This window comes from Notolepis coatsorum (assembly GCF_963971535.1).
Source record: "Notolepis coatsorum genome assembly, chromosome: 4".
Lineage (NCBI taxonomy): Eukaryota > Metazoa > Chordata > Actinopteri > Aulopiformes > Paralepididae > Notolepis > Notolepis coatsorum.
Window position 1 is genome coordinate 93482053 of NC_140168.1, and position 26117 is coordinate 93508169.

Genomic DNA, 26117 nt, shown 5'->3' on the forward strand with positions numbered 1-26117 from the left:
TCTCCTATAATGTCATTTGTCTTCATTTGCAGCTTCTTTACAGCCATTTTCAAACGACATTCTGCCGTTGTCTCCAGGTCATAACGCCACTCTGTTACATCTACTTCTCCCCTCCCTCACTCCCATCTCTCCCTCCATCCCCCTCCCTCCCTCTCTTCCTCATCTTCTCCTCCCCTCCCTCACTCCATCCCTCCCTTCTTCTCTCATCCCCCCCATCTCTCCCTCCCATCTCTCCCTCACTCCATCCCTCCCTCCTCCTCCCTCCCTCTCTTCCTCCTCTTCTTCCCTCCCTCACTCCATCCCTCCCTTCTCCCCTCCCTCACTCCCTCATCCCCCCCATCTCTCCCTCCCTCACTCCATCCCTCCCTTCTTCCCTCCTCTCCTCATCCTTCCCTCCCTCACTCCATCCCTCCCTTCTTCCCTCCCCCGCCCTCTCTTCCTCCTCTCCTCCTCCTCCCCTCCCCCGGCCTGTAAAACACAGGAAGATGTAAATGCGTAACGTCTGTCTCTGTGGCTGTGCGCGCCTGCATTCTGGGAAACTAACCTTGTTGTCACTCACTGCAGTTCCCGTTCTGGCCTGCGGGGGCGACGACTCCAGGGTTCACCTGTATGTCCTGTTCAACGGACGAGTAAGTTCACATGGACATTTCTTCGTCTGGGTGTTTGTGTGTTTGTTTTAATTAGAAATTACTTCCATGTTCTCTGTGTTCATTTCACAATATATAATCTAACACAAACTTTAAATAAACATACATACTTGAAGGGAACATTTTTGTCCTTTTCAACAAGTTAATATAGATTAGATTAATATAGATAGAAATTATGGCTATGTGTCTAATCTGCCCGTCGTTTATCAATGACTTGTTTGCAGTCAACATTGTCGAAAAAGGATTGTTTTTTAATTGGTTCATATCCTTTTTATAGCATTTAGAAAAGCTATCGTTCTCTTGAAAATTTTCGGGAAAATAGAAAGATTCCCCCATAAACGGCATTTATTGGAATATTCTCGAATACACTAGACACGGTGTCATTTGTCGGCCTATTTATGAATCGTTTTCAAATAAACGCTAGATTATCGATAGTATATGTGTACTTATGCACGCTATAGAGGCGGGCTGAAAAATCTATTATCCATTTCCTCAAGATCACACACACACACATACACACACAGGGCACACGCTGTTATCTCAGTGAATACAGCTCCGATTACCCCAAGACTGGTAACATAGACATTTACATTTAGTCATTTAGCTGACGCTTTTATCCAAAGCGACTTACAAGTTCTGTACGACAAGACAGCAAGAAGGGTACAACTCTATCAGCTGAGTAACAATGTTCATCAAGTGTTGCGTGTTACAGTGTAGGTTAGTTTATTAGGACAAGTGCATGACAGTAAGGTTAGTCAGGGTTAGATTTTTATTTTTATTTTTTTTTAATCATTTCAGATAATGGTTGAAGAAGTGAGTCTTTAGTCGACGGCGAAAGATTGGACGGGATTCGGCTGTCCTAACTGAGATGGGTAGTTCATTCCACCATTGTGGGGCAAGGACTGAGAATAGGCGGCTTCTCTTTGATGACCCTCCGGGAGCTCGGATAGGAGTAGGTCTGAGGCGGCCAGAAGATGCAGAGCGTAGGGGTCTTGAGGGTGTGTAGTTAGAGACCATTGACCGGAGGTAGGCGGGAGCGGTTCCCTTTGCCGCACGGTATGCTAGGTCAAGGGCCTTGAAGCGGATACGTGCAGCAATGGGGAGCCAGTGCAGGTCCCTAAGAAGTGGGGTGACATGGGCCGACTTCGGTAGGTTTGAGATCAGGCGGGCCGCTGCGTTTTTGAATGAGTTGAAGAGGCTTGGTGGCAGTGGCCTGGAGGCCAGCTAGCAGTGAATGAATGAAAACTTTATTTAACGGATTGCAGAATGGGTACAATACTGTACGGCTCAATACACACAATTGTTAAGGGGATGCAGACCAGAGAAAGACGTTTGTCTGGTTTACATCAGGGTCCCCCATTTTCAATTCATAGTGACATTTATGACATACACAACATACATGACATCATGACATTTATGGCATAGGGACATACATGACATACAGGTATATAGTACTGTTACATTTGTGACATACGATATGCAAATATACAGTACTGTTACCCATAGATCCTGACAGAGTATATACATATGATGGGGAGGAGACTGTACATTAGGAGGGGGTGGGTGGGTGGGAGAGAAATATACATACGGTGGGGAGAGAATATATACATACGGTGGGGAGGAGACTGTACATTAGGAGGGGGTGGGTGGGAGAGAAATATACATACGGTGGGGAGAGAATATATACATACGGTGGGAAGGAGACTGTCTATTAGGAGGGGGTGGGGGGGGTTTGGACATTTACGGTGGCCAGTTTCGAATTGCAGCCTCCCGTAGGTGCTCTTTAACACTTTGAGTGCCAGCCACGAGAAATCTTGTTAGTTCATGCCAACCGTTGAGTGCCAGCCACGAGAAATCTCGTTATTAATCGTTATTTTTTTTATTAGCGATTTCCATACATTTTTCATCAATCTAGCCTCACGTTACCATTGGGACAGGCTTTGAGCTTGAACAGGGAAAATACCGCCCCCTATCATCTCTCCGGATGGTATTGCACCCATTGGATTGGACTGAATGAAATGGATGGGAAAAAAAGAATCCAGAATCCACATTTTACTTGTCAGGCATGTAACCTGAGCCGATTGCATTCATTGCCGACCCTCAGAACAGCGTGGAATGTGTTTCCAGTACCCAGCGTTGGATCAATAAACGCGATCGATATTTGGAATGCCGATCAGGAATTGGAATAATCTTTTTGGAGAACATCTGATCTGAGGTAAGGAATCAATTTGACCAGTTTTGGGGTAATCAGAGTTTTTTTCACCTATATCTCAGCGTGTCCCATATGTGTGTGTGTGTGTGTGTGCTGATCAGGAAATGGATAATCGATTTTTCAGCCCGCTTCTCTAGCGTGCATAAGTACACATATACTATCGATAATCTAACGTTTATTTGAAAACTATTCATAAATAGGCCGAAAAATGACAACGTGTTTTGTGTATTCCACTAAAGGGCGATTCCTGCAGAATTTCTTTTTCTTTCTGGAAATTTCCAAAAACAAGCGTTTTTCAAAATGGTATAAAACGGAAATGTACCGATAAAAAAAAACAATCCGTTTCGACAATGTTGACTGCAAACAAGTCATTGATAAGCGACGGGCGTATTAGACACATAGTCATAATTTAAGATATAGTTTATGCGTTCGCAAATGTGCTCGCCCTCTCATTGAATAGAGCGCTGGCACTCGAGCGCCCCCTGCTGGCACTCGAGCGCCCCCTGCTGGCACTGAAATTGTTAAGAGCGGTTTTGAATGTGGGTAGGGATTCACATTCCTTTACAGCTTTAGGTAGGGCGTTTAACATTGATGTGGCATAATTGCGAAACGTGTTTAGTCCCTTGTTTGAGCCGAATCTGGGTTGAACATGATTTGTGGAACTCCCTCTGGTGTTGTGGTTGTGGTATTCACTGACCTTTGGGAAGTATTTTGACATGTACATGGGTACCTTAGTCGTATAGTGTATCTTGTAGACCAGGCCCATTGCAAGTTGCTGTACATGTCACCACTTACGCTCCTACGGTCTTGTTTCATTTCTCTTGCAGCTGCAGAAAGCCCTGTCACTGCAAGGCCACGAGGACTGGGTTCGTGGGGTGGAGTGGACGTCTGTAGGTGAGTGGCGGTAGCGCTGCTACTCTCTTTCTTTAGCTTATTTACACAATTACATATCGTTAGCCTCATACAATAATTGCTAGGGATGTCCGATATTATCGGCCTACCGATATTATTGGCCGATATCGGCATTCAAATGTGATATTGGAAAATATCTGTATCGGTTTTCAAAAAAAAATATATATATATATATTCTTTTTTTACATTTCTAGAACCTTTATTTACCCAGGCAAGCAAGTAAGAACAAATTCAGATTTTATTTATTGTCAATGTTGTGTTAATTCCACAACAAGAGATATGTAATGTTAATTACCTGAAATTATTCAGTTTTTAGGGGGGAAACCCTGCATATATCGGTATCGGTTGATATCGGTTGATATCGGTATCGGAAATTAAGAGTTGGACAATATCGGTATATCGGTAAAAAAGCCAATATCGAGCATCCCTATTGCCTAAGTAATTTTTTGGGCCAAATAGATATTTCTGCCTAACTGTACTCTCCTCACACTGCTGCATCGCCCTGGCTTAGTGCCTATGTCCTCAGCCAATCAGAACGCTTGTTACGTAAAAATATCCCCATCTGCCCAACTCACTCGTGTCACTTGTGCATTTTAAGGTTACATACACATGCGGCGATCGCATGACTTAGGCAAGTAAAACAACAGCCTAGTGTATGACATGTAAGAGGGAAAAAATGCCTAAGTCACAACATATTTAGTTTAAAAGGCAACTTATTTTGTTATGCAATGGTTGTTGTGTTTTTGTATTTTTGCAAACTTGTTGATACACCTTGTGGAACTTATTTTCAAAATATAAATTAAATGAGGCTAACAATATAATACAATACACACACAAGGAACATTCACCCATAATACATACAAGCAGGTCTACAGATAGACACTGAAGTAGGCACTTGTGCCATACGGCTTCATGTTTAGTGAAAATAAAGTAAAGAAACTACAAATAATGCTGCAGACCTAAGATCATTCATGGACGATAAAGATGAGTAAACCAGTTAGATATAGTAAACTAACGAAATGTTTACAATAAGTGTAAAACACAAGAAATAATGGACATGCTGCTGACTAATATGATTATCATTTACCCTGAGTATTAATTACCTGTTGGGAAAATTTAAATATATTAAATCTACTTTAATTTATATGTGGTTCTGAGGCCAGAGACTGAGCCATAGACGGATCACACTTAGCCTGTGTTACCAGGCAAAGGTTAACCCTATACGTTCGTGGTTAACTTCTCTGCACTTAGTGCAATATGCTCCCTGAGAGAGAAAGCTACACCTCTCTAGAACATCGGGAGATTATTTCATTTGTGATTTATGTAAGACAGCTTACTGGAAAATTGGAAGCCCTAGGTTTTCCCTTACAAGTGAATAGGGGACCATTTTGTTTTGTTTTTTATGTTGTATACTCTTTGACAAATGCCTCAAGCTCATATACTATGGAAGATAGATCTATGTTGTACATACGAAATACAATGACATTATGACAAGCCTTAAATGTATTAGTTACAATATAAATGGTCTCAACAACCCAATAAAGAGGAAAAAACTTTTTGGACAACTTAAGAAAATGCAGTGCTCTATAGCATTCATTCAAGAAACGCACTTATCAATGAACGAACACCAGAAACTGAAGAGAGAATGGGTGGGCCAGGTGTATAGTGCGTCCTGTCAAACAGGGAAAAAGAGAGGAGTGGCTATTCTATTTAACAAATCAGTATACTTCACCAAAGAAAAGGAAATTGCAGATGACCAGGGCAGATATGTTATGGTCCTGGGGTCAATAGGAGGATCAATCATAACCTTTCTAAATATATATGCACCAAATGAAGACTGCCCCAATTTCTTTAAAGGTATAGCCTCACTTTTGGCTGGTAATGCCAAAGGAATTATCCTTATGGCCGGTGATTTCAACTGTGTACTAAATCCAAAAGTAGACAAACTGCCTGTAGATTGTGGACCCATTTCAAAAAAATCTAGATCACTGAATGCAATGATAAAAGAATTTGGACTTATAGATGCATGGCGTTTCCACCATCCTAGGCAGAAAGACTTTACCTTTAGGTCTGGGGTCCATGGTAGCTACTCTCGGATAGATTACTTCTGTATTTCCAAGCAAGATATTGACAAAGTTGAATCATGTAAGCGACCATCTCAGATCATGGACCTCTAACTCTTCAACTTAACCTCAGTACCAATAAAATCTTTAAATATTGGAGGCTCAATGTATCCATGCTGTCTGACTCTCACACACGGGAGAGGATAAGTGAAGAACTGAAGAGTTATTTTGATCTCAACAATAAGGGGGATGTCTCACCATCAATTTTATGGGACGCGGCAAAGGCTGTAATGAGAGGTAAAATTATCTCAATTTCAAGTGCACTAAAGAAACAGCGAAATGAAAAACAGCAGAACCTAGAAAATGAGTTAAAAATACTAGAAAGGAAACATAAACTGAACAGAGATGAAGAAGATTTAAAAGCTCTACTAACCTGCAAACAAAAACTAGATGACCTGTTGACATACAAAGCGGAAGGAGCCCTTAGATTTGCTGGTAGGAATTACTATGAGATGGGAAATAGGGCAAGCAAGCTACTGTCATTCCAGCTCCACAAAATACAGTCAAGTCGGATAGTTCCAAAGATTAAACACCCAAACACCCCAGCACACACATGGAAGTAATGCAAACGCAAGAAATTGCTAATGCATTTGCAGATTACTATACCGACCTCTACAAAGCACAGCAATTGGAAAACAAGAAAGAAAAAATCAACAACTTCTTAGATAACCTTAAACTTTCTAAACTATCCCCAGATGAGGCGGATGAGCTAACCTCCCCTATTACGGAGAAGGAGATAGGGGAAACTATTCAGATGCTTAAGAACAATAAATCACCAGGTACAGATGGGTTTTCAAATGAATTTTATAAACATTTCACTGAACAATTAACACCAGTATTAAGTGTAGTTTATAACTATGCCCTATCTGAGAGAGATCCACCAGGAAGCTGGTCAGAAGCTATTGTCTCGGTAATACATAAAGAAGGTAAAGACCCCACAAGATGTAGTTCCTATAGGCCCATAAGTCTCCTTTGCAACGATTTCAAGATATTGACATCTATACTTAAAAAAAGAATACAGAAACATATAACAAAACTGATACACCCAGACCAGACTGGCTTTATCACTGGTCGACAGGGTGCTAACAACATCAGAAGAACTTTAAATCTGCAAACAGTGGCTGGATTTCGAAAAGAACCATCAATGCTTCTCGGCTTAGATGCCGAGAAGGCATTTGATAGAGTTGATTGGCTGTACCTTGAACTAACATTGAAAGGTATGGGATTCAATAACACATTTATAGAATGGATAAAATGTTTATATAAAAATCCTAAGTCTAGAGTAAGGGTGAATGGTCACTGCTCTCACTTCTTTGACATACAGAGAGGGACACGCCAAGGAGACGTTTTGTCTCCATTACTATTCGCGATTGGCATAGAGCCACTAGCGGAGATGATTAGATCAAACCCTCAGATACAGGGAATAGATGACCAAAAAGGCATTACACACAAGATCTCGCTATTTGCTGATGACATTTTACTTTATATCAAAAACCCTTTAGAATCAATTCCAAACATAATGATGGATTTAAGAAATTACGGCGAACTGTCGGGTTATAAGATAAATGAGACCAAATCAGAAGCCATGATGATAGTGGGAACATGGCCAATACATCTGAATAGTATAGCACCCTTCCATTGGGCTAGAGACGGATTCAGGTATTTAGGAATCATTTTGACTCCCAGCAGCAATCAGTTATATCAAGCAAACTACGAAAAGTTGATTGTACAAATCAAATCAGACATGGCCAGATGGGACATTTTATCTCTCTCCCTAGTGGGAAGAATAGAATCAATTCGAATGAATGTGCTACCTAGACTTATTTTTCTCTTCCAGTCTCTACCTATACCAATACCTGCCACTACCTTTAAAAGGTTAGATAAACTCCTATCCAAATTTATCTGGCAGAGGAAAAAACCTAGAGTAAGGCTTAAAACACTATGTTTGCCAAAGAACAAGGGTGGTCTTGGTCTACCAAACCTAAGAAACTACTACTGGGCAGCTCAATTACGCATACTTGTGCATTGGATACAAAAGGACCTAGACTCAGGATGGGTACAGATTGAGCAAAACTCAATTCCAAAGACCCCTCTCAGATCCATAATATTCCTGGGGAAAGCATACTGGAAAAAAATTAAGATTGGTAACAAATGGATTACAAATACATTAAAGGTATGGGAAAGTGTAAGGAAAAAGGGGGGAGGTCCACGATCAATATCTAGGGCCATGCCAATAGCAGACAATACAGAATTCCGGCCAGCTATGGAGGATGGGGGTTTTAAAAAATGGGCGGATTTGGGCCTGGTTACTATCAATCAATTAATGGAAGGAGACTGTTTTAAATCGTTTGCACAGCTACAGCAATGTTTTGATCTACCTTCGAAAGACATGTTTAGATACTTTCAAATAAGACACTATGTAATGACTCACAGTGAGTGGGAAGCAATTAAGAGACCACCAACAAATGTGGAGCGGTACTTTATAAACACAATAGAAAAAAACTTGATGGAAAGAAAGCAGATATCCAATATTTACAACATGTTACAACTAGACGATCCAGGAGACACCACCTATATTAAAGAAAAATGGGAGTTGGAAGCTAATGTGATCATAGAAAATGAAGAATGGGAGGACAGCCATTCAAGCAATCATAAAATCACAAATAGCCCAATGTGGAAGGAGTTTGACTGGAAGGTCAAGGTCAGGTACTTTAGGACTCCTCAAGTTCTCTCCGGATTTGCTGGTGGGTCCTCACCACTATGTTGGAGAGGATGTGGAATGATCGGAGATCATACACATATTTTCTGGGACTGTCCAAGGGTGCAGACATTTTGGATGAATATCAAAAATGAGATTAAAACCATTCTAGATCTTGACTTACCTCTGAATCCATCGTACTATATCTTGGGATGTATACCGAAAGGCACATACTATGGAGATACAAAAACCTAGGGGTCCGCAAGGACGACTTCAAGCTGGAAACGGTAACAACAGATGAGGTACTCAATAAACTGAGCGCCCTCCAACCTAACAAGGCCACTGGCCATGACAACATCCCCTCCAAATTCCTCAGAGACTCAGCAGCCGCCATCACACCAATCATCACACACATAATAAACCTCTCCATAAAACAGGGACACGTCCCCAAGGACTTCAAAATTGCGAGGGTGACCCCTCTGCACAAAAAGGGCAGCAAATTAGACCCAGGCAACTACCGCCCTGTTTCTATTCTCACCTCCATCTCGAAAGTCATGGAAAAAATAGTCTACGAACAGGTCGAAAAGTACCTAGCGGAAAAAAATCTAATCTACGAATTCCAATCTGGCTTCAGAACATCCCACTCCACTGACACATGCCTTCTCTATTTGAATGACCACATCAAACAAGAGGTGGACGCAGGCAAATACTGCGGCATGGTCATGCTGGACCTACAAAAGGCCTTTGACACGGTCAATCACTCCATTCTGATTGACAAGCTAAAAGCAATTGGTTTTGATAGTCTATCAGTGAGCTGGATGCAATCCTACCTTGAGGGGAGGGAACAGATGGTGGAGGTAAACGGTACCCTATCCCCCCCCCTCACAGTGAGCTGTGGTGTTCCACAAGGAAGCATACTAGGACCGCTACTGTTCCTAATTTATGCAAATGACATGTCGTCAGCTTGTGACTGCAACTTGTTCCTGTTTGCGGACGACTCAGCCCTGCTGGTCTCTGACAAGAACAAGTTACAGGTTGAAAAAACCCTCAGCTCGGAACTAGGCAGAATCTGCATATGGCTCGCTGATAACAAACTATCATTACACATGGGCAAAACAGAGTCCATTCTCTTCGGTTCAAATAACAAACTCAGCAAGACCGACGGCTTCTCAGTTACAGTGGGTGACAATATTGTCACAAGGAAAGATGAAATTACCTACCTGGGGTCCATCCTAGAGGCTAATCTCTCCTGTGACAAAATGGCATCCAATGTAATAAAAAAAGTCAACCAACGAACTCGATTCTTGTACCGGATCTCCTCTCTGGTAAACAAGAACACCCTGAAGACTCTGGCAGGAGCACTCATTCAGGGGTACTACGACTATGCTTGCACCTCATGGTACCAAAGCACCTCAAAGGCGCTAAAAACAAAATTACAAACATCTCAAAACAAACTGGTCAGACTACTGCTTGACCTTACTCCTAGAACCCACCTCACCCCTGCCCACTTCGACAACCTAGGATGGCTTAGAGTAGACGACAGAGTACAACAACTTGCAATGGGCCTGGTCTACAAGATACACTACACGACCAAGGTACCCATGTACATGTCAAAATACTTCCCAAAGGTCAGTGAATACCACGATCACAACACCAGAGGGAGCTCCACAAATCATGTCAAACCCAGATTCGGCTCAAATAAGGGACTAAACACGTTTCGCAATTATGCCACATCAATGTGGAACGCCCTACCCAAAGCTGTAAAGGAATGTGGATCACTACCCACTTTCAAAACCTCTCTCAAGGGACACCTACGGGAGACTGCAATTCAACACTGGCCCCTGTAAATATCCTAACCCAATCATTCCAACCCCCTCCAATGTACAGTCATTTACCTAGTATGGTTTTGTCAATAGTTCAATGTACAATTGTGTTTGTTTGGACAGTGTCTCCTCCCCCCCCCCCCTCAATGTACAGTGTTACTTGTTTATACAGTATGCCCCCCGCCCCCCCCCCCCCCCAACCACCTCCAATGTAAATTACCCAGTATGGTTGTCAATATCCCAATGTACCCAACCCCCCCCACCCAACCTCCAATGTACAGTTTCTACGTCAAATGTATATACTCCCTTTTCTTGACTCCTTCTGTATCACAAACAGTACTGTATTTGCAAATCTGGTATGTCATAAATGTATAGATGTAGCAGTACTGACTATCTGTATGTCATGTATGTCATATATGTCTATATGAATTGAAAATGGGGGACCCTGATGGAAACAAGACAAACGTCTTTCTCAGGTCTGCATCCCCTTAACAATTGTATGTATTGAGCCGTACTGTATTGTACCCATTCTGCAATCTGTTAAATAAAGTTTTCATTCATTCATTCATTCATACGTTATATATCTTGAGAGTGATACTGTTAATAGCAAGGAAAATGATAACTATGGCATGGCTACAAAATCAACCACCGACAATCAAACAATGGACCAAGAGACTGAGACAGATGTATACAATGGAAGAAATGACTGCACAATTGCAACTGAAAAAAGATATGTTTATGCAGAGATGGTCACTTGTAACCTTGTACCTGGAGATACATTAGCATGAGCCTGACGCCCTCTCTCTCTTTTTTTTCTTTTCTTTTTTTGTTGTTCTTTTTTTTCTGTTAAAGTATATATTTTTTTCCTTTTGCTAAATTTATTTTTCTATTTATTTTTTCGTTTCTTATCCTACAAAAAATCATAAAAAAAAATATTGTAAAAATCCCTCCCCACTGGGTTGTTTAAGAGGCGTACTCGGATTATACAGCTTATTTTGATTACGCTGAATACCTTAAACAAATTGAATAAGAGGGAAGAGCCTGAGTAACAAATGTCATTGACTATGTGAATCAAGTATATTATACTGTATGATTAATGCAATGTGATGTTCAATATGACACAAAATAAAAGAAAGTTCAAAAAAAAAAGAAACTACAAATAATGACGGGAAGAAATGAACAAAATACAACAAAAATTAAACAAGCTCTATGGGGGGAAAAAGCCATCGGACCACAGTTTGTAAAGGGAGCCCATATGGAAAATATTGGTGAGCTAGGGGATGTGATGTCAGTGCTCTTTTAAACTTCAGAAAAGATAAATCCCAAATATGTGGAGGCAAAGAGTTCTACAACTTATACTAACTTATACTAAGTATACTAAACGGGAATGGGGTGGTCTAAGAAAACAGGAGCTACAATCTAAGCCTTAACACCCAGGGTTTAAAGGCCCACAGTATACCGTACTTTTCGGACTATAAGCCGCGGCTTTTCCCCCCATTTTTCGACCCTGCGGCTTATATAACGGTGCGGCTTATATGTGACTCGACCGTCTCGACGTGACCAAACCCGAAAATGTAAAAATCAAAATATTGCTTTTTTGACTGCATTGAAATGTTATTTATCTGTTCCCTTATTTGCTAAACTTAATACAACTTGTAAATGAGTTAATTCTTGTTATTTGTCCGACAGTATTGTGTCCCAATGCTAATTACATATGGTAATTAAACATTAAAACACCTGCGGCTTATAGTCCAGTGCGGCTTATATATGTACACATCATTCAATTTAGCTGCTGCGGCTTATAGTCGGGTGCGGCTTATAGTGCGAAAAGTACGGTAATCCAGACTTCACCTCACCATCAAATACAAAACATAGGGATAGAGATGTGTTTAAACTTTACATTCTTTAGTGGATTGACTGAGCTCTCTGGATACAAGTTCACATTTTAATCTATACCAGTACCTGTGAATCTATACCGGTACCTGTGAATCGATACCAGTACCCAACAGTACCTTTATTCTGTACTTTAGTGTCTAAAAATTTAATCTACCTACCTCAGTTGTAAATTTTCCCCCTCAAACTTCTAATTATTTATTATCATTATTATTTATTTAGAACAATTTGTTATATAATATTGCAGCGAGCGTTGTCTGCATCTAGCTTTGTAAAGTATAACCACACTTGCGACCGTTTTCGGCTTGTCATTGCCCCGACTGCTTTGTTGTTGAATCAAGTCAAATCCTAGGTAAGCGTGTATTGTGCGAGTGAACGTTGACGTGAACGTGCGGCACACTCCATAGGTTTCGTTTTGCGGTAAACGAAACGTTGACGTCATCGGACAATACATATATCTTTTTTTGCATTACCGAAATGTTGCACCGTACCGACGACCGACGTGATTCGGTCGATACCCTTAAAAGTACCGGATTCGGTACCCAGCTCCGCTAATTGTGTAAAACCCTCTTCAGATCTACTCCATCGCTGTGCTGCTCTGGCTTCTTGTGAAAAGCTATTTCATCTCCTTAACCAGACCTCTCCACCGGTCCCTTTCACACCCACACAGTCTACGACCTACTCCACACACACACGCACACACACACATGCACACACGCACACACACACATGCACGCACGCACACACACACACACGCCAGCCAGCCCCGTAGTAATAGCAGGAAGTGGTCCCTCCGCTGCCCCCTGAGGCCGTTAAAGAAATCACGCCTTGTTCTTTTTTAGCGATGGGCCGATGTTTAATTTCATCGTTCCATCTTTATGAGTGGAACTGAAGCAAGAGGTCTAGAGAGACGCGGTGTATTAGAGCCGCTAAGCGCAGTGATGATTTTTCATTCTAGTTTTCTACTGCAGTCCCCCCCCCCCCCCTCCCCGTTCTATTCTCTCCTCCTCTCCAACCGGGATACTGAACCTATTATAGTTTGTTCGCGTTCAGTTGTTTTTCATTCCACCCTTCAACCGAAGCCTCGGTGGAAGGGAAAGGCACCCCCTTGTTTCCTGCGTTGTAAAAAGATGGTGATTGTTAATGTGTGGTGTTATAAGGAAGTTGACGTGAAAATCACGTCTAAAATAGAATTGAATTGCATCAGAAGAGATCAAATAAGATTATCACCTGGTTCCTTAAACTTATGGGTCGGGGGCCCAAAATGTGTCGTGGGCCTTCTTCTGCTGGGTCCTCCACCTGACAACAGGAGGAACATGTTTGTGAAATGTTTCAATGAGTTTGGATCCCGTGACGAAGAACGAGAACCTCATTTTTAGCCACTAGATGTCGCACTAGAGCACCAGCATGTCATTTATCCAATCGGGTGCGTTCCACGTGAGGGAATGGAAAGTAGGGAGGGGATACAGGCCTGCAACATGTACACGACAACATTCATCTTGAACCCACCAACATTAAAACAATTATAAATTCATTAACTCATTCTGCGCCAATGACAAAAAAAGTCGTGTTAACTCGCCATCGCTTGAGCGCCAATCACGAGAAAAGTCGGGTTTTAATCGTTATTTCTTTTATTCGCTATTGCTATTCATAATTCATCGAGGCACCTTGTGCATACTGTTCTGAATGTGTCTGAGCTGGCAGACGGTTAATACCGCCCTCTAACGCCTTCGGCCGCTATTGCACTCCATTAGAAACTATGTAGTTTCTTTTCTGGGCCCATCTGAGCCGTACTCCGGCAGGACGAGCGTTTACAACGATACATCTACGAGGCTGCCCCCCCTCCTTAATATGCAATGCCGGACAACGCGGTGGGACGGACCTCCGCGACCAGTATTTAGAATGGCGATCAGATAATTGGATTCTTTTTTTGCATTACATCAGAGACAAGGTAAGAACACTATATATCAAATCTTGCGTTGATCTGATATTCTTTTCTCCCGCGATCGAAGCTGTCTGTGTGGACTGTGTTGTGCTGTTTACCGTTGCATCCTTGCATGAGGAAGGATAATAATGATAATCTAGCGTTGATTTCAGGAAGATTCGATAATCAGGCGAAAAATTACAACGTGATAACTGGATTTCACTAAAGGGCTATTATCACGTCTTTTCCTGGGATTACTAAGAATCACCCAAACTACTCATATTAAAAACGGTATAAAACGGAAATGTACGAAAGAAAAAACAATCTGTTTTTTGCATGTTGACCAGAAGCAACTCACTGACAATCGACAGTGGTATTAGACCCATAGCTCTAATATAAGATATATTTTAAGCACTCGCAAGTTTCGCAGTCTCCCCATTGACTTACAGCGATGGCGTTCTACCCAGAAGGTAGACAGCGACCCCTGGCGCTGAATGAGTTAATAAAAATAAATGTTGGTGGGAAAAGCAATACTTTTATTCCACACCTCTCTAAAAGCTCTGTTTTTTTTTTTTAACGATTACTCTACATAAAAATGTTATCTATAGCACCTTTTAAAAAAACTGGAATATCATAAATCAGTCTTCGGCGGGGGCCAAAAGGAATGTCACAGAGGGGCCAAGCGGGAATGAAGGACCCTCGCCACCCCAACGATCTCTCCACACACACACACACACACACACACACACACACACACACACACCTACACACACACACACACACACTTGCACTCTCTCCCACACAAACACAGTACAAAAAAGGTCACTTTAAAAAACACAACTGTATATTTGTATATTATTGTATATAGTACTCATTACCTTTTCATTTTTAAGCTTAGCATTGTATTGTATTTTATTCGCATTACTTTTTATCATGTCTATTTTATTATCTATTCTATTTTATTATTCTATTTTATAATTTGTATTTTTGCACAATCAAGCCGGGCACGGCCACCTTCATTTCACTACATGTCTCGTATATGCATGTGACGAATAAATCTCTTGAATCGTTAGAACCGACTCCTATTCTAAGCCGCCCGCCTCTGACCCGCACAGGTGGGGAGCTGCTATTAGCCAGCTGTTCCCAGGACTGTCTCATCCGCGTGTGGCGGCTGCGTGCCAAGTCTGCCCACGGCGGCGGAGTGGAGGAGGACGACGATCACGCCCTCATCCGCATGAAGGAGGACGTCTTTGAAGTGCAGGAGCGAGGTGAGTGGGGCTCGCTGCCAAGAGTCTGGGTTCATTAGAGAAAGGTGTTAATTAAAGGAGTATTATAGAAAGGTGTTAATTAAAGATGTTTGGACACCTTTAATCAGAGCAGCATAACTGGACCACATACCACTTTAACATCACCTTTAATCAGAGCAGCATAACTGGACCACATACCACTTTAACATCACCTTTAATCAGAGCAGCATAACTGGACCACATACCACTTTAACATCACCTTTAATCAGAGCAGCATAACTGGACCACATACCACTTTAACATCACCTTTAATCAGAGCAGCATAACTGGACCACATACCACTTTAACATCACCTTTAATCAGAGCAGCATAACTGGACCACATACCACTTTAACACAACCTTTAATCAGAGCAGCATAACTGGACCACATACCACTTTAACATAACCTTTAATCAGAGCAGCATAACTGGACCACATACCACTTTAACACAACCTTTAATCAGAGCAGCATAACTGGACCACATACCACTTTAACATAACCTTTAATCAGAGCTGCAGAACTGGACCACACACCACTTTAACATAACCTTTAATCAGAGCAGCATAACTGGACCACATACCACTTTAACATAACCTTTAATCAGAGCAGCATAACTGGACCACATACCACTTTAACACAACCTTTAATCAGAGCAGCATAACTGGACCACATACCACTTTAACATAACCTTTAATCAGAGCTGCAGAACTGGACCACATACCACTTTAACATAACCTTTAATCAGAGCAGCAGAACTGGACCACATACCACTTTAACACAACCTATGTCAATGGATACGAGGTGAGTGTGGCTCGCTGCCAAGAGTCTGGGTTCATTATAGAGAGGTGCTAATTAAAGAGAGAGGAGACGTACGGTACGTCTTTATTTATTTATTTTTCTGTTGATGGGTTTTATGGCAACACGTTTGGGGGGTGGTGGGGGGGAAGTGTCACAGCTGATTGACTCCGAGCTGTATGATCTCGCATCATGATATTGGAATTTTGAGAACGGAATATTGTCATGGTGATGTCACAATGACAAATCTCTCACTGCTTTTAAACAAAATCTGCAACAGATCATAACCGAGTGTTGCACCTGCCGACTGCCTCCCACTCGCACGCATAGCCCTCAGTCTCTTCTCTCCTCCCCCTAAGCCCCCTCACCTACCTCCCTCCTTCTCCCACTTTCTTCTCTCTCTCTCTCCCTCTGGTTCTTACTCTCCCTTTCTCTTTTTTCATCTCTCCCTTATTTATTGTAATTGTCCTTGTATACTATTGCTACTGTAATGTTGTATTTTATTTACTTGTTGTATGCATGTACATAACCTTGTTTTTGTTGCAGCCTCCCACCCACTCCTTCCCTCAAAAGGCATTTGCTTTTTGGTCAGGCTGCTTTTGTATAAAATAATTTGTTCTTACTTGCCTGGGTAAAAAAAATAAAAATTGCCTATTAGAAGCTATAGACCTGTTCGCTGTCCAAGTCAGACTCTGTGTGCACGCGCATCAAGGGGGCAAACGGAATGTAATCCTGGTCAGAACAACGGGGCAGAATACAATATATTTGCATTTATTAGCCATGCTAGTGATCTAAAAACAATCAATCCATACCAATTCTTGTGGAATTTAAAACGGCACAATTAATGTATAAAGCAAAAAGTCATGCACTTCCAAGAAACATTCAAGAATTGTTCTTTGATAGGGAGGGGAGTTATAATCTGAGGGGAGAACAGAATTTAAAGGTGCTAAACGTACGCACTACCATGAGAAAACACTGCATCTCGATATGTGGAGTGAAACTGTGGAACAGTCTAAATGTGGTGCTAAAGCAATGTCCAAACATGAGACAATTCAAACTGATGTATAAGGAAATTATGTTCACAAGGTACAGGGATGAGGAAGGGACTTGATATTCACGGGTGTTTACATTTTTATTTTGTTTTCTATTTTATTTCTTTCATGTTTTACATATATAGTTTTTGTTTTTTGTTTTGCATATATATATATATATTTTTTTTTTCTTTTTTATGTTTTAAAATAGTACACTCATTTGAGTAGTGGAAAAGGGGTAGGATTAAATAAGTGTATACTTCTTCCTACTCCTTTTCGAACATGTAGATTGAGTTGTTTTGCTTTTTGTTATTGTTTGTTTGTATTCATTGCATGTTCGAAATAAAGATTAAAAAAAAAAATCAAATGCTAGTAAAAGGTGAAAGACTCACACTCACAGACTTGCTGATTTGACTAAATGACGTCTGGATGACGTCTGGACATTTCCGCTTGGAACAACTTTTAGTCAGAGGAGTGTCATGGTTTCTCCATAGAGCTCCATTATACTTTTAGTCAGAGGAGTGTTGTGGTTTCTCCATAGAGCTCCATTATACTTTTAGTCAGGGGAGTGTCATGTTTTCTCCATAGAGCTCCATTATACATTTAGTCAGGGGAGTGTCATGGTTTCTCCATAGAGCTCCATTATACTTTTAGTCAGGGGAGTGTCATGGTTTCTCCATAGAGCCCCATTATACTTTTAGTCAGGGGAGTGTCATGGTTTCTCCATAGAGCTCCATTATACATTTAGTCAGGGGAGTGTCATGGTTTCTCCATAGAGCTCCATTATACTTTTAGTCAGGGGAGTGTCATGGTTTCTCCATAGAGCTCCATTATACATTTAGTCAGGGGAGTGTCATGGTTTCTCCATAGAGCTCCATTATACTTTTAGTCAGGGGAGTGTCATGGTTTCTCCATAGAGCTCAATTATACTTTTAGTCAGGGGAGTGTCATGGTTTCTCCATATAGCTCCATTATACTTTTAGTCAGGGGAGTGTCATGGTTTCTCCATAGAGCTCCATTATACTTTTAGTCAGGGGAGTGTCATGGTTTCTCCATAGAGCTCCATTATACTTTTAGTCAGGGGAGTGTCATGGTTTCTCCATAGAGCTCCATTATACATTTAGTCAGGGGAGTGTCATGGTTTCTCCATAGAGCTCCATTATACTTTTAGTCAGGGGAGTGTCATGGTTTCTCCATAGAGCTCCATTATACATTTAGTCAGGGGAGTGTCATGGTTTCTCCATAGAGCTCCATTATACTTTTAGTCAGGGGAGTGTCATGGTTTCTCCATAGAGCTCAATTATACTTTTAGTCAGGGGAGTGTCATGGTTTCTCCATATAGCTCCATTATACTTTTAGTCAGGGGAGTGTCATGGTTTCTCCATAGAGCTCCATTATACTTTTAGTCAGGGGAGTGTCATGGTTTCTCCATAGAGCTCCATTATACTTTTAGTCAGGGGAGTGTCATGGTTTCTCCATAGAGCTCCATTATACTTTGTCAGGGGAGGGTCATGGTTTCTCCATAGAGCTCCATTATACTTTTAGTCAGAGGAGTGTTGTGGTTTCTCCATAGAGCTCCATTATACTTTTAGTCAGGGGAGTGTCATGTTTTCTCCATAGAGCTCCATTATACATTTAGTCAGGGGAGTGTCATGGTTTCTCCATAGAGCTCCATTATACTTTTAGTCAGGGGAGTGTCATGGTTTCTCCATAGAGCCCCATTATACTTTTAGTCAGGGGAGTGTCATGGTTTCTCCATAGAGCTCCATTATACATTTAGTCAGGGGAGTGTCATGGTTTCTCCATAGAGCTCCATTTTACTTTTAGTCAGGGGAGTGTCATGGTTTCTCCATAGAGCTCCATTATACATTTAGTCAGGGGAGTGTCATGGTTTCTCCATAGAGCTCCATTATACTTTTAGTCAGGGGAGTGTCATGGTTTCTCCATAGAGCTCCATTATACTTTTAGTCAGGGGAGTGTCATGGTTTCTCCATAGAGCTCCATTATACTTTTAGTCAGGGGAGTGTCATGGTTTCTCCATAGAGCTCCATTATACTTTTAGTCAGGGGAGTGTCATGGTTTCTCCATAGAGCTCCATTATACTTTTAGTCAGGGGAGTGTCATGGTTTCTCCATAGAGCTCCATTATACTTTGACAGGGGAGGGTCATGGTTTCTCCATAGAGCTCCATTATACTTTTATTCAGGGGAGGGTCATGGTTTCTCCATAGAGCTCCATTATACTTTTATTCAGGGGAGGGTCATGGTTTCTCTATAGAGCCCCATCCAGGGTTTCCGTTAGAAAAAATTGTTGCCGGTCTCCGTGACCTGCAAGATTTCAATCTACCGGACAAATGAGATTAATTCCGGTCATAGTTTATTGAGCTTTAAAACAATTGATAGGCAGGCTATATAAAGAATGTCATCCTCAAGGCATGTAGATTTATAATAGTATTACTTAAAACTAGGCTACTTTTGCGTATACAGTCATTAATATATTCCAAATAAAATAAGTCCCTCGATACTCCGTGCTGCTGCTGACTTGAAATAAAATAGACCGCGTATGTGGGCAGTCGGTCCGACACTAAACAGCAGTCTGTTATAATCACATTTTTATGAGCTAACGAATTCCGTTATATTGGACATTTGTATTAATTATATCAAGCGAAGAACTGAGAAAGCAGAGAGACGGCAACATTATCGTGGTTTGCGTGACGACTCTCTCCACCTCGCAACGACTTATTTGCAAAGAGTATGGCGCTGCAGAGCAGCTGATTCAGCTGTTATTGGCTCTTTTCTGGGAACCGCACAGCAGCGCCCCCCACCCAACATTGGCTGAAAATGGCTGAATTGGAGTACTGCTGGAATACTGCATTGTGCTGCTGTTGCTATGGCTCTGCAGCTTCACAAAAGTTTGCACACCCAGCACTAAGCTCTCGCTGACAACGTCGTTGTCATTATTAGAAGCAACGAGGAAACAAATGTAATGATCGTTTCGTTCATCGCATAGGCTATTTAATTTTAGCCTATTTTAATACAATTCAAATAATCAAATTGTGCTTAGACTCAGGGAATTATTTTCACCGGACATTAAGACCGGAGAGATTAAATATGTCGGACTTCAACAGATTTTGCCGGTCAAATACCGGTAATTACCGGCTAACGGAAACGCTGGCCCCATCGTACTTTTTTAGTGCAGCAGCTCGCGTAGGTAGGGGGCAACTTAGTCACGTGACTCAGTTGGTATTGCTGATTGGCTTGAACACGGTATAGTTTCAAGTTTCTTTAAGTTTCTTTAATAGTTGTCATACAGAAGTACAGAATACTTTCATACAAAATGCTTCTTACTGTTACGCTCCAGAGACTGTGCTAGACAAGATAAGTATGAAATAAAATAAAGTAGCATGTAAAAAGAAGTAAAAATAGAGGTCACAGTGTTCAGTATAGACATATGTACAATGTTCGATGCAGACTAGAAGTAACTGAGTTACCATACAATATACAATATACTATGCAATATACTAATATACAATACTATATAGTGCAAAGCAGAAATGGGATGAGGTACAATTTAGGTACAATTTACAGTAAGGTGTACGAGTTGTAGTGCAAATCCTTTACCAATAAATATAAAGTGTGTTTAGGTGATCTAAAGTGTGGAGAGTGGGTGCTGCAGTGTGTTGTTTGTTTAAAGTGAGTGTGTGCGTGTGGATGTGTGTGCTGTGTGCATTTGATGGTTGTTGCATAGTGTTTATTGTTCGTTGAGCAGCCTGATGGCCTGGGGATAGAATATGTTTGTATAGACCACCACAACACTTCCGGTATTCTGAAATCATGGGAGAGAGAGCGGGGGGAGAAAATGAATGAATGTAGATGAGAGTAGGTGCGAAAAAGTGACTAGCTCGGCCGAGAAAATGCCGATCGACTTGGGATTGGTCTCCGTGTTCAGACTCGGGCGTATAATAGTATATTGGATCATGTTCCCAGCACCCCCACAGCCGTAGCTACAACCACTTAATGTCAAGGCTCTCATCCATATTCATACATTTTCTCCCCCCGCTCTCTCTCCTCCATGAGCTCAATGTAACGCGGAAGTGCAATGGTCTATACAGTGAACAGTTGGAAAAACAAACATTCCAAAAACACACCTGATGAACTCTCATCTGTATGATCTCTCGTCATGAGATTAGAATGTTGAGAACTGCAGATTCCTCCTGAGCAACGTCAGAAGGATCCGCCCCTTCCTGACAAAAGAAGCCACCCAACTCCTCGTCCAATCAACAGTCATCTCCTGCCTCGACTACTGCAACACACTGCTCGCTGGCCTCCCGGCCACTGACACCAAGCCTCTTCAGCTCATTCAGAACTCAGCGGCCCGCCTGATCTCAAACCTACCGAAGTCAGCCCATGTCACCCCACTTCTTAGGGACCTGCATTGGCTCCCCATTGCTGCACGAATCCGCTTCAAGGCCCTCGACCTGGCATACCGTGCGGCAAAGTGAACCGCTCCCGCCTACCTCCGGTCAATGGTCTCTAACTACACACCCTCAAGACCCCTACACTCTGCATCTTCTGGCCGTCTCAGACCCACTCCTATCTGAGCTCCGGCAGGGTCATCAAGGAGAAGCCACCTATTCTCAGTCCTTGCCCCACAATGGTGGAACGAACTGCCCACCACAGTTAGGATGCGTGTATCGCTTCCGCAACGGAATTCGGTTTCCGGGTTCCTCTGATTGGCCGCGACCCCCACGTGACCCGCCCCCCTATCCACCGCTCTGCCGCTGCCACGCGCGGCAGTCGGCAGCGCGAGCGGCCGCGGACGCGCTCGCTCGCTTCCTCAATTTATACGCATGGAAGTATTGACTGAATGAATGAATGAATGAAAACTTTATTTAACAGATTGCAGAATGGGTACAATACAGTACGGCTCAATACACACATAATTGTTAAGGGGATGCAGACCTGAGAAAGACGTTTGTCTTGTTTACATCAGGGTCGCCCATTTTCAATTCATATAGAACGACTACGCCGTAACAAATCATTAAAAAAATATACCGTTAACTGGAATATGTTGTGCCTTTACACAAATGTTGGATTATGTAATTGGTTTGTCATGACAAACAAATAAAAAAATCGCGATTTACCCGCTGGCTACAGCAACACAACACTCAGTGACTGCATGTAGTCAGAGCCAGAGCTCAGCGATGCCGCTCGTAGCAGCACATTCTCGCCGCGGGCTGAGCTCTGGTGTCCGCTGGAGCAAGCCAGAGACAGCCGGCGGATGCGATATTTTATTTGTTTGTCATGACAAACCAATTACATAATCCAACATATGTGTAAAGGCACAACATATTCCAGTTAACGGTATCTTTTTTTAATGATTTGTTACGGCGCAATCAATACTTCCATGCATTCGGGACCTCCATGTTTGGGGGTATTCGTCAGACAAATCGGATGCGGGGATTCGACACCCATCAGGCGGGCAAGAACTGCGGGTTTTCAGCCTCTCCCCTCTCTCCTGGAGCTTAAGGGGGAGCGCAGTATTCCTGCCGCGGAGGAGGTGGCTACAACATCAACACACATGTTGTAGCCAGCTGGTAAATCGCGATTTTTTTTATTTGTTTGTCATGACAAACCAATTACATAATCCAACATATGTGTAAAGGCACAACATATTCCAGTTAACGGTATATTTTTTTAATGATTTGTTACGGCGTAGTCGTTCTATATGAATTGAAAATGGGCGACCCTGATGTAAACAAGACAAACGTCTTTCTCAGGTCTGCATCCCCTTAACAATTGTGTGTATTGAGCCGTACTGTATTGTACCCATTCTGCAATCTGTTAAATAAAGTTTTCATTCATTCATTCATTCATTCATTCATTCATTCATTCATTCATTCATTCATTCATTCATTCATTCATTCATTCATTCATTCAGTCAATACTTCCATGCGTATAAATTGAGGAAGCGAGCGCTTGCTCTGCCGACTGCCGCGCATGGCAGCGGTGGATAGGGGGGCGGGTCACGTGGGGGTCGCGGCCAATCAGAGGAACCCGGAAACCGAATTCCGTTGCGGAAGCGATACACGCAGTTAGGACAGCCGAAACCCATCCAATCTTTCGCCGTCGACTAAATAAATTCTTTTTATAAATTTTTTTATTCTAACCCTATCTAACCTTACTGTCATGCACTAATAAACTAACCTACACTGTAGCACTCAGCACTTTGATGAACATTGTTGCTCAGCTGATAGAGTTGTACCCTTCCTGATGACTTGTCGTACAGAACTTGTAAGTCGCTTTGGATAAAAGCGTCAGCTAAATGACTATATGTAAACTGAAGATTCTGACAACGATGTCGCAACACCTACTGCCTATCGGAAGGTATAGAGTGGTTTAAAAACACGCGCTTAACTTTTCGCCACGTCACGTTTGTGTTCCAAGATGGCAGATTTCGCTCTCGCGGGGACATTTATATTCACAAGACGGCTCGACGTGGAGAGAAAGGAGGAGGCGGGGCGAGAGGATCACTTTTAGATTGAGCTGTATCCCCGTGGATCCGTGTACGGTCCACACCGGCCGGGTCAAATTGCCATCTGAAAATGAATATTTTTTTCAGGAGATTTGATTGATTTCATCTGACGCCCGTGGAGCCCGAGTGCATTGGCCTGAAGGAGCCATCTGTCTTGTTCTACGGGGCAGCCGGGCCAGAGCGGGCCCTTCGCAGGAAAATCGAAAGACTTTCGTATATATATATTGACGCCACTCCACTCACGCTCATCAAGACGGCACGCCCTCTTCTCGCGTTCTGATTTTGGATCGATTTGTCGACGGGAGGAGCGAGGAATGCTGAAATATATAATAAACATATTATATACAAAATAAAAGATAATGATATACTTTTACTTACATTTGAAGCCTGTCAACTTCAAGAGGACGTCATCAGAGCAGCATAACTGGACCACATACCACTTTAACATGACCTTTAATCAGAGCAGCATAACTGGACCACATACCACTTTAACATCACCTTTAATCAGAGCAGCATAACTGGACCACATACCACTTTAACATCACTTTTAATCATAGCAGCATAACTGGACCACATACCACTTTAACACAACCTTTAATCAGAGCAGCATAACTGGACCACACACCACTTTAACATCACCTTTAATCAGAGCAGCATAACTGGACCACATACCACTTTAACACAACCTTTAATCAGAGCAGCATAACTGGACCACACACCACTTTAACATCACCTTTAATCAGAGCAGCATAACTGGACCACATACCACTTTAACATAACCTATAGAGGTCAATAGATACACAAACGTCATGTAGAATGTGTACTTTTACTTTAGATACTTACACATTCAATAGAAAATACTTCTCTACTTTCACTTAAGAATAATTTGAATAGAGGACTTTTACTTTTAATTTTTTTTATTTCTCTTTCTCCAATTTTTCTGTTTTTCTCCCCGTCCCAATTTAGTCACCGTGCCAATTCCCCCCCTCCCCTACCTGGCTGCTGTATGCATGTTCTCCTACGAGTCGGTACAAGGGCGTCCCGAAGCCGGCCGCATGCTTCCTCCGATACGCGTGGTGACTGCCAGTGACGTCTTTTCACTTGGCAGCGAGGACTCTCATTGGTGAAGTGTAACGCGTGGGAGGGCACACTATCTCCACCAAGTCCTGCCCCCGCTGAGCAAGCGCCGAGACCTGACCTGTAGGCGTCGCTGTCCACAACGCCAGATTCCCACCCACCAGCTTCCCACCCCCTAATACTGCCAATTGTATTAGTATGAACGACCAGCCAAGCTGGTAGCAACGCCGAGAGCTGGGCTCGAAACCAGCATCTTCTGCGTTGGTGACGAGCGCAACCTCCGCTACGCCACCTGACCGCCTGGACTTTTACTTTTACCACAGTACTTGTTTATCTGAGTATTTCTACTTTTACTTAAGTAAAGGAACTGTACTTCTTCCACCACTGCCTATAAGATGAGGTATTCTTTCACCTAGCAATAGAAAAAAACGCATAATTTGACGGTGCTGTGATTAACACAACACAAGGATTCAATGTCCCCATCATTGACATCACTGGTGGCCATTTTCAAACACATTTTTGGATGTGTGTAAGATTATGCGCAAATTAAATCAGCCTAGTGTTTTTGTTGGAAGGGCCCCTTTAAATGCTGGCAGGTTCATAATTCCATTAATCGTGATTAATAATCATGATCACAATATCCAGAAAAAGAATTGCAATTATTATGTTTGTCACAATAATGTGTAGTATCCTCAAGAATATGTGCATAATCTTGTGTACTTTTTGCAATTGTTTATATCTAATTTGTATGATTAATAGAATTGTGGTCAACTTTATATTACCAGCTATACGTTAATATAATTAACTAAGTTCACATTGACTGTGAGATGGAGAATTGATTAGACAGGAAGTTAAGAGCGGAACCATGTAGTTCAAGTAATACGCCAGGCCCCCCTAAGGTGACGGTTTATGCCCTCTCGCCAGAGGAGAATTGGACCAGAACTATACAGGTTGCGTCTTAATTTCTCTTGATCATTATTCTATGCTTTCAGGTCAGTACACTGTGAAAAGTACCGAAAACACTATCGTTAGAAGTAGGGATGCTCGATATTGGCTTTTTTACCGTTACCGATATACCGATATTGTCCAACTCTTAATTTCCGATACCGATATATGCAGGGCCCCCCCCCCCCCCCAAAACGGAATAATTTCAGGTAATTA

General features: G+C 42.1%; 1 protein-coding gene across 1 annotated transcript in view; it reads left to right on the plus strand.

The window, feature by feature from the left end:
* The window catches only part of elp2 (elongator acetyltransferase complex subunit 2), a gene marked incomplete at both ends in the record, with an annotated part of 119795 nt that overhangs the window by 20720 nt on the left and 72958 nt on the right, over nt 1-26117 (plus strand). The window contains 3 exons of the mRNA XM_084312033.1: nt 565-629; nt 3687-3753; nt 15348-15500. Of these exons, the coding sequence (XP_084168159.1) occupies nt 565-629; nt 3687-3753; nt 15348-15500 (285 nt within the window). The remainder of the gene's footprint in view (nt 1-564; nt 630-3686; nt 3754-15347; nt 15501-26117) is intronic.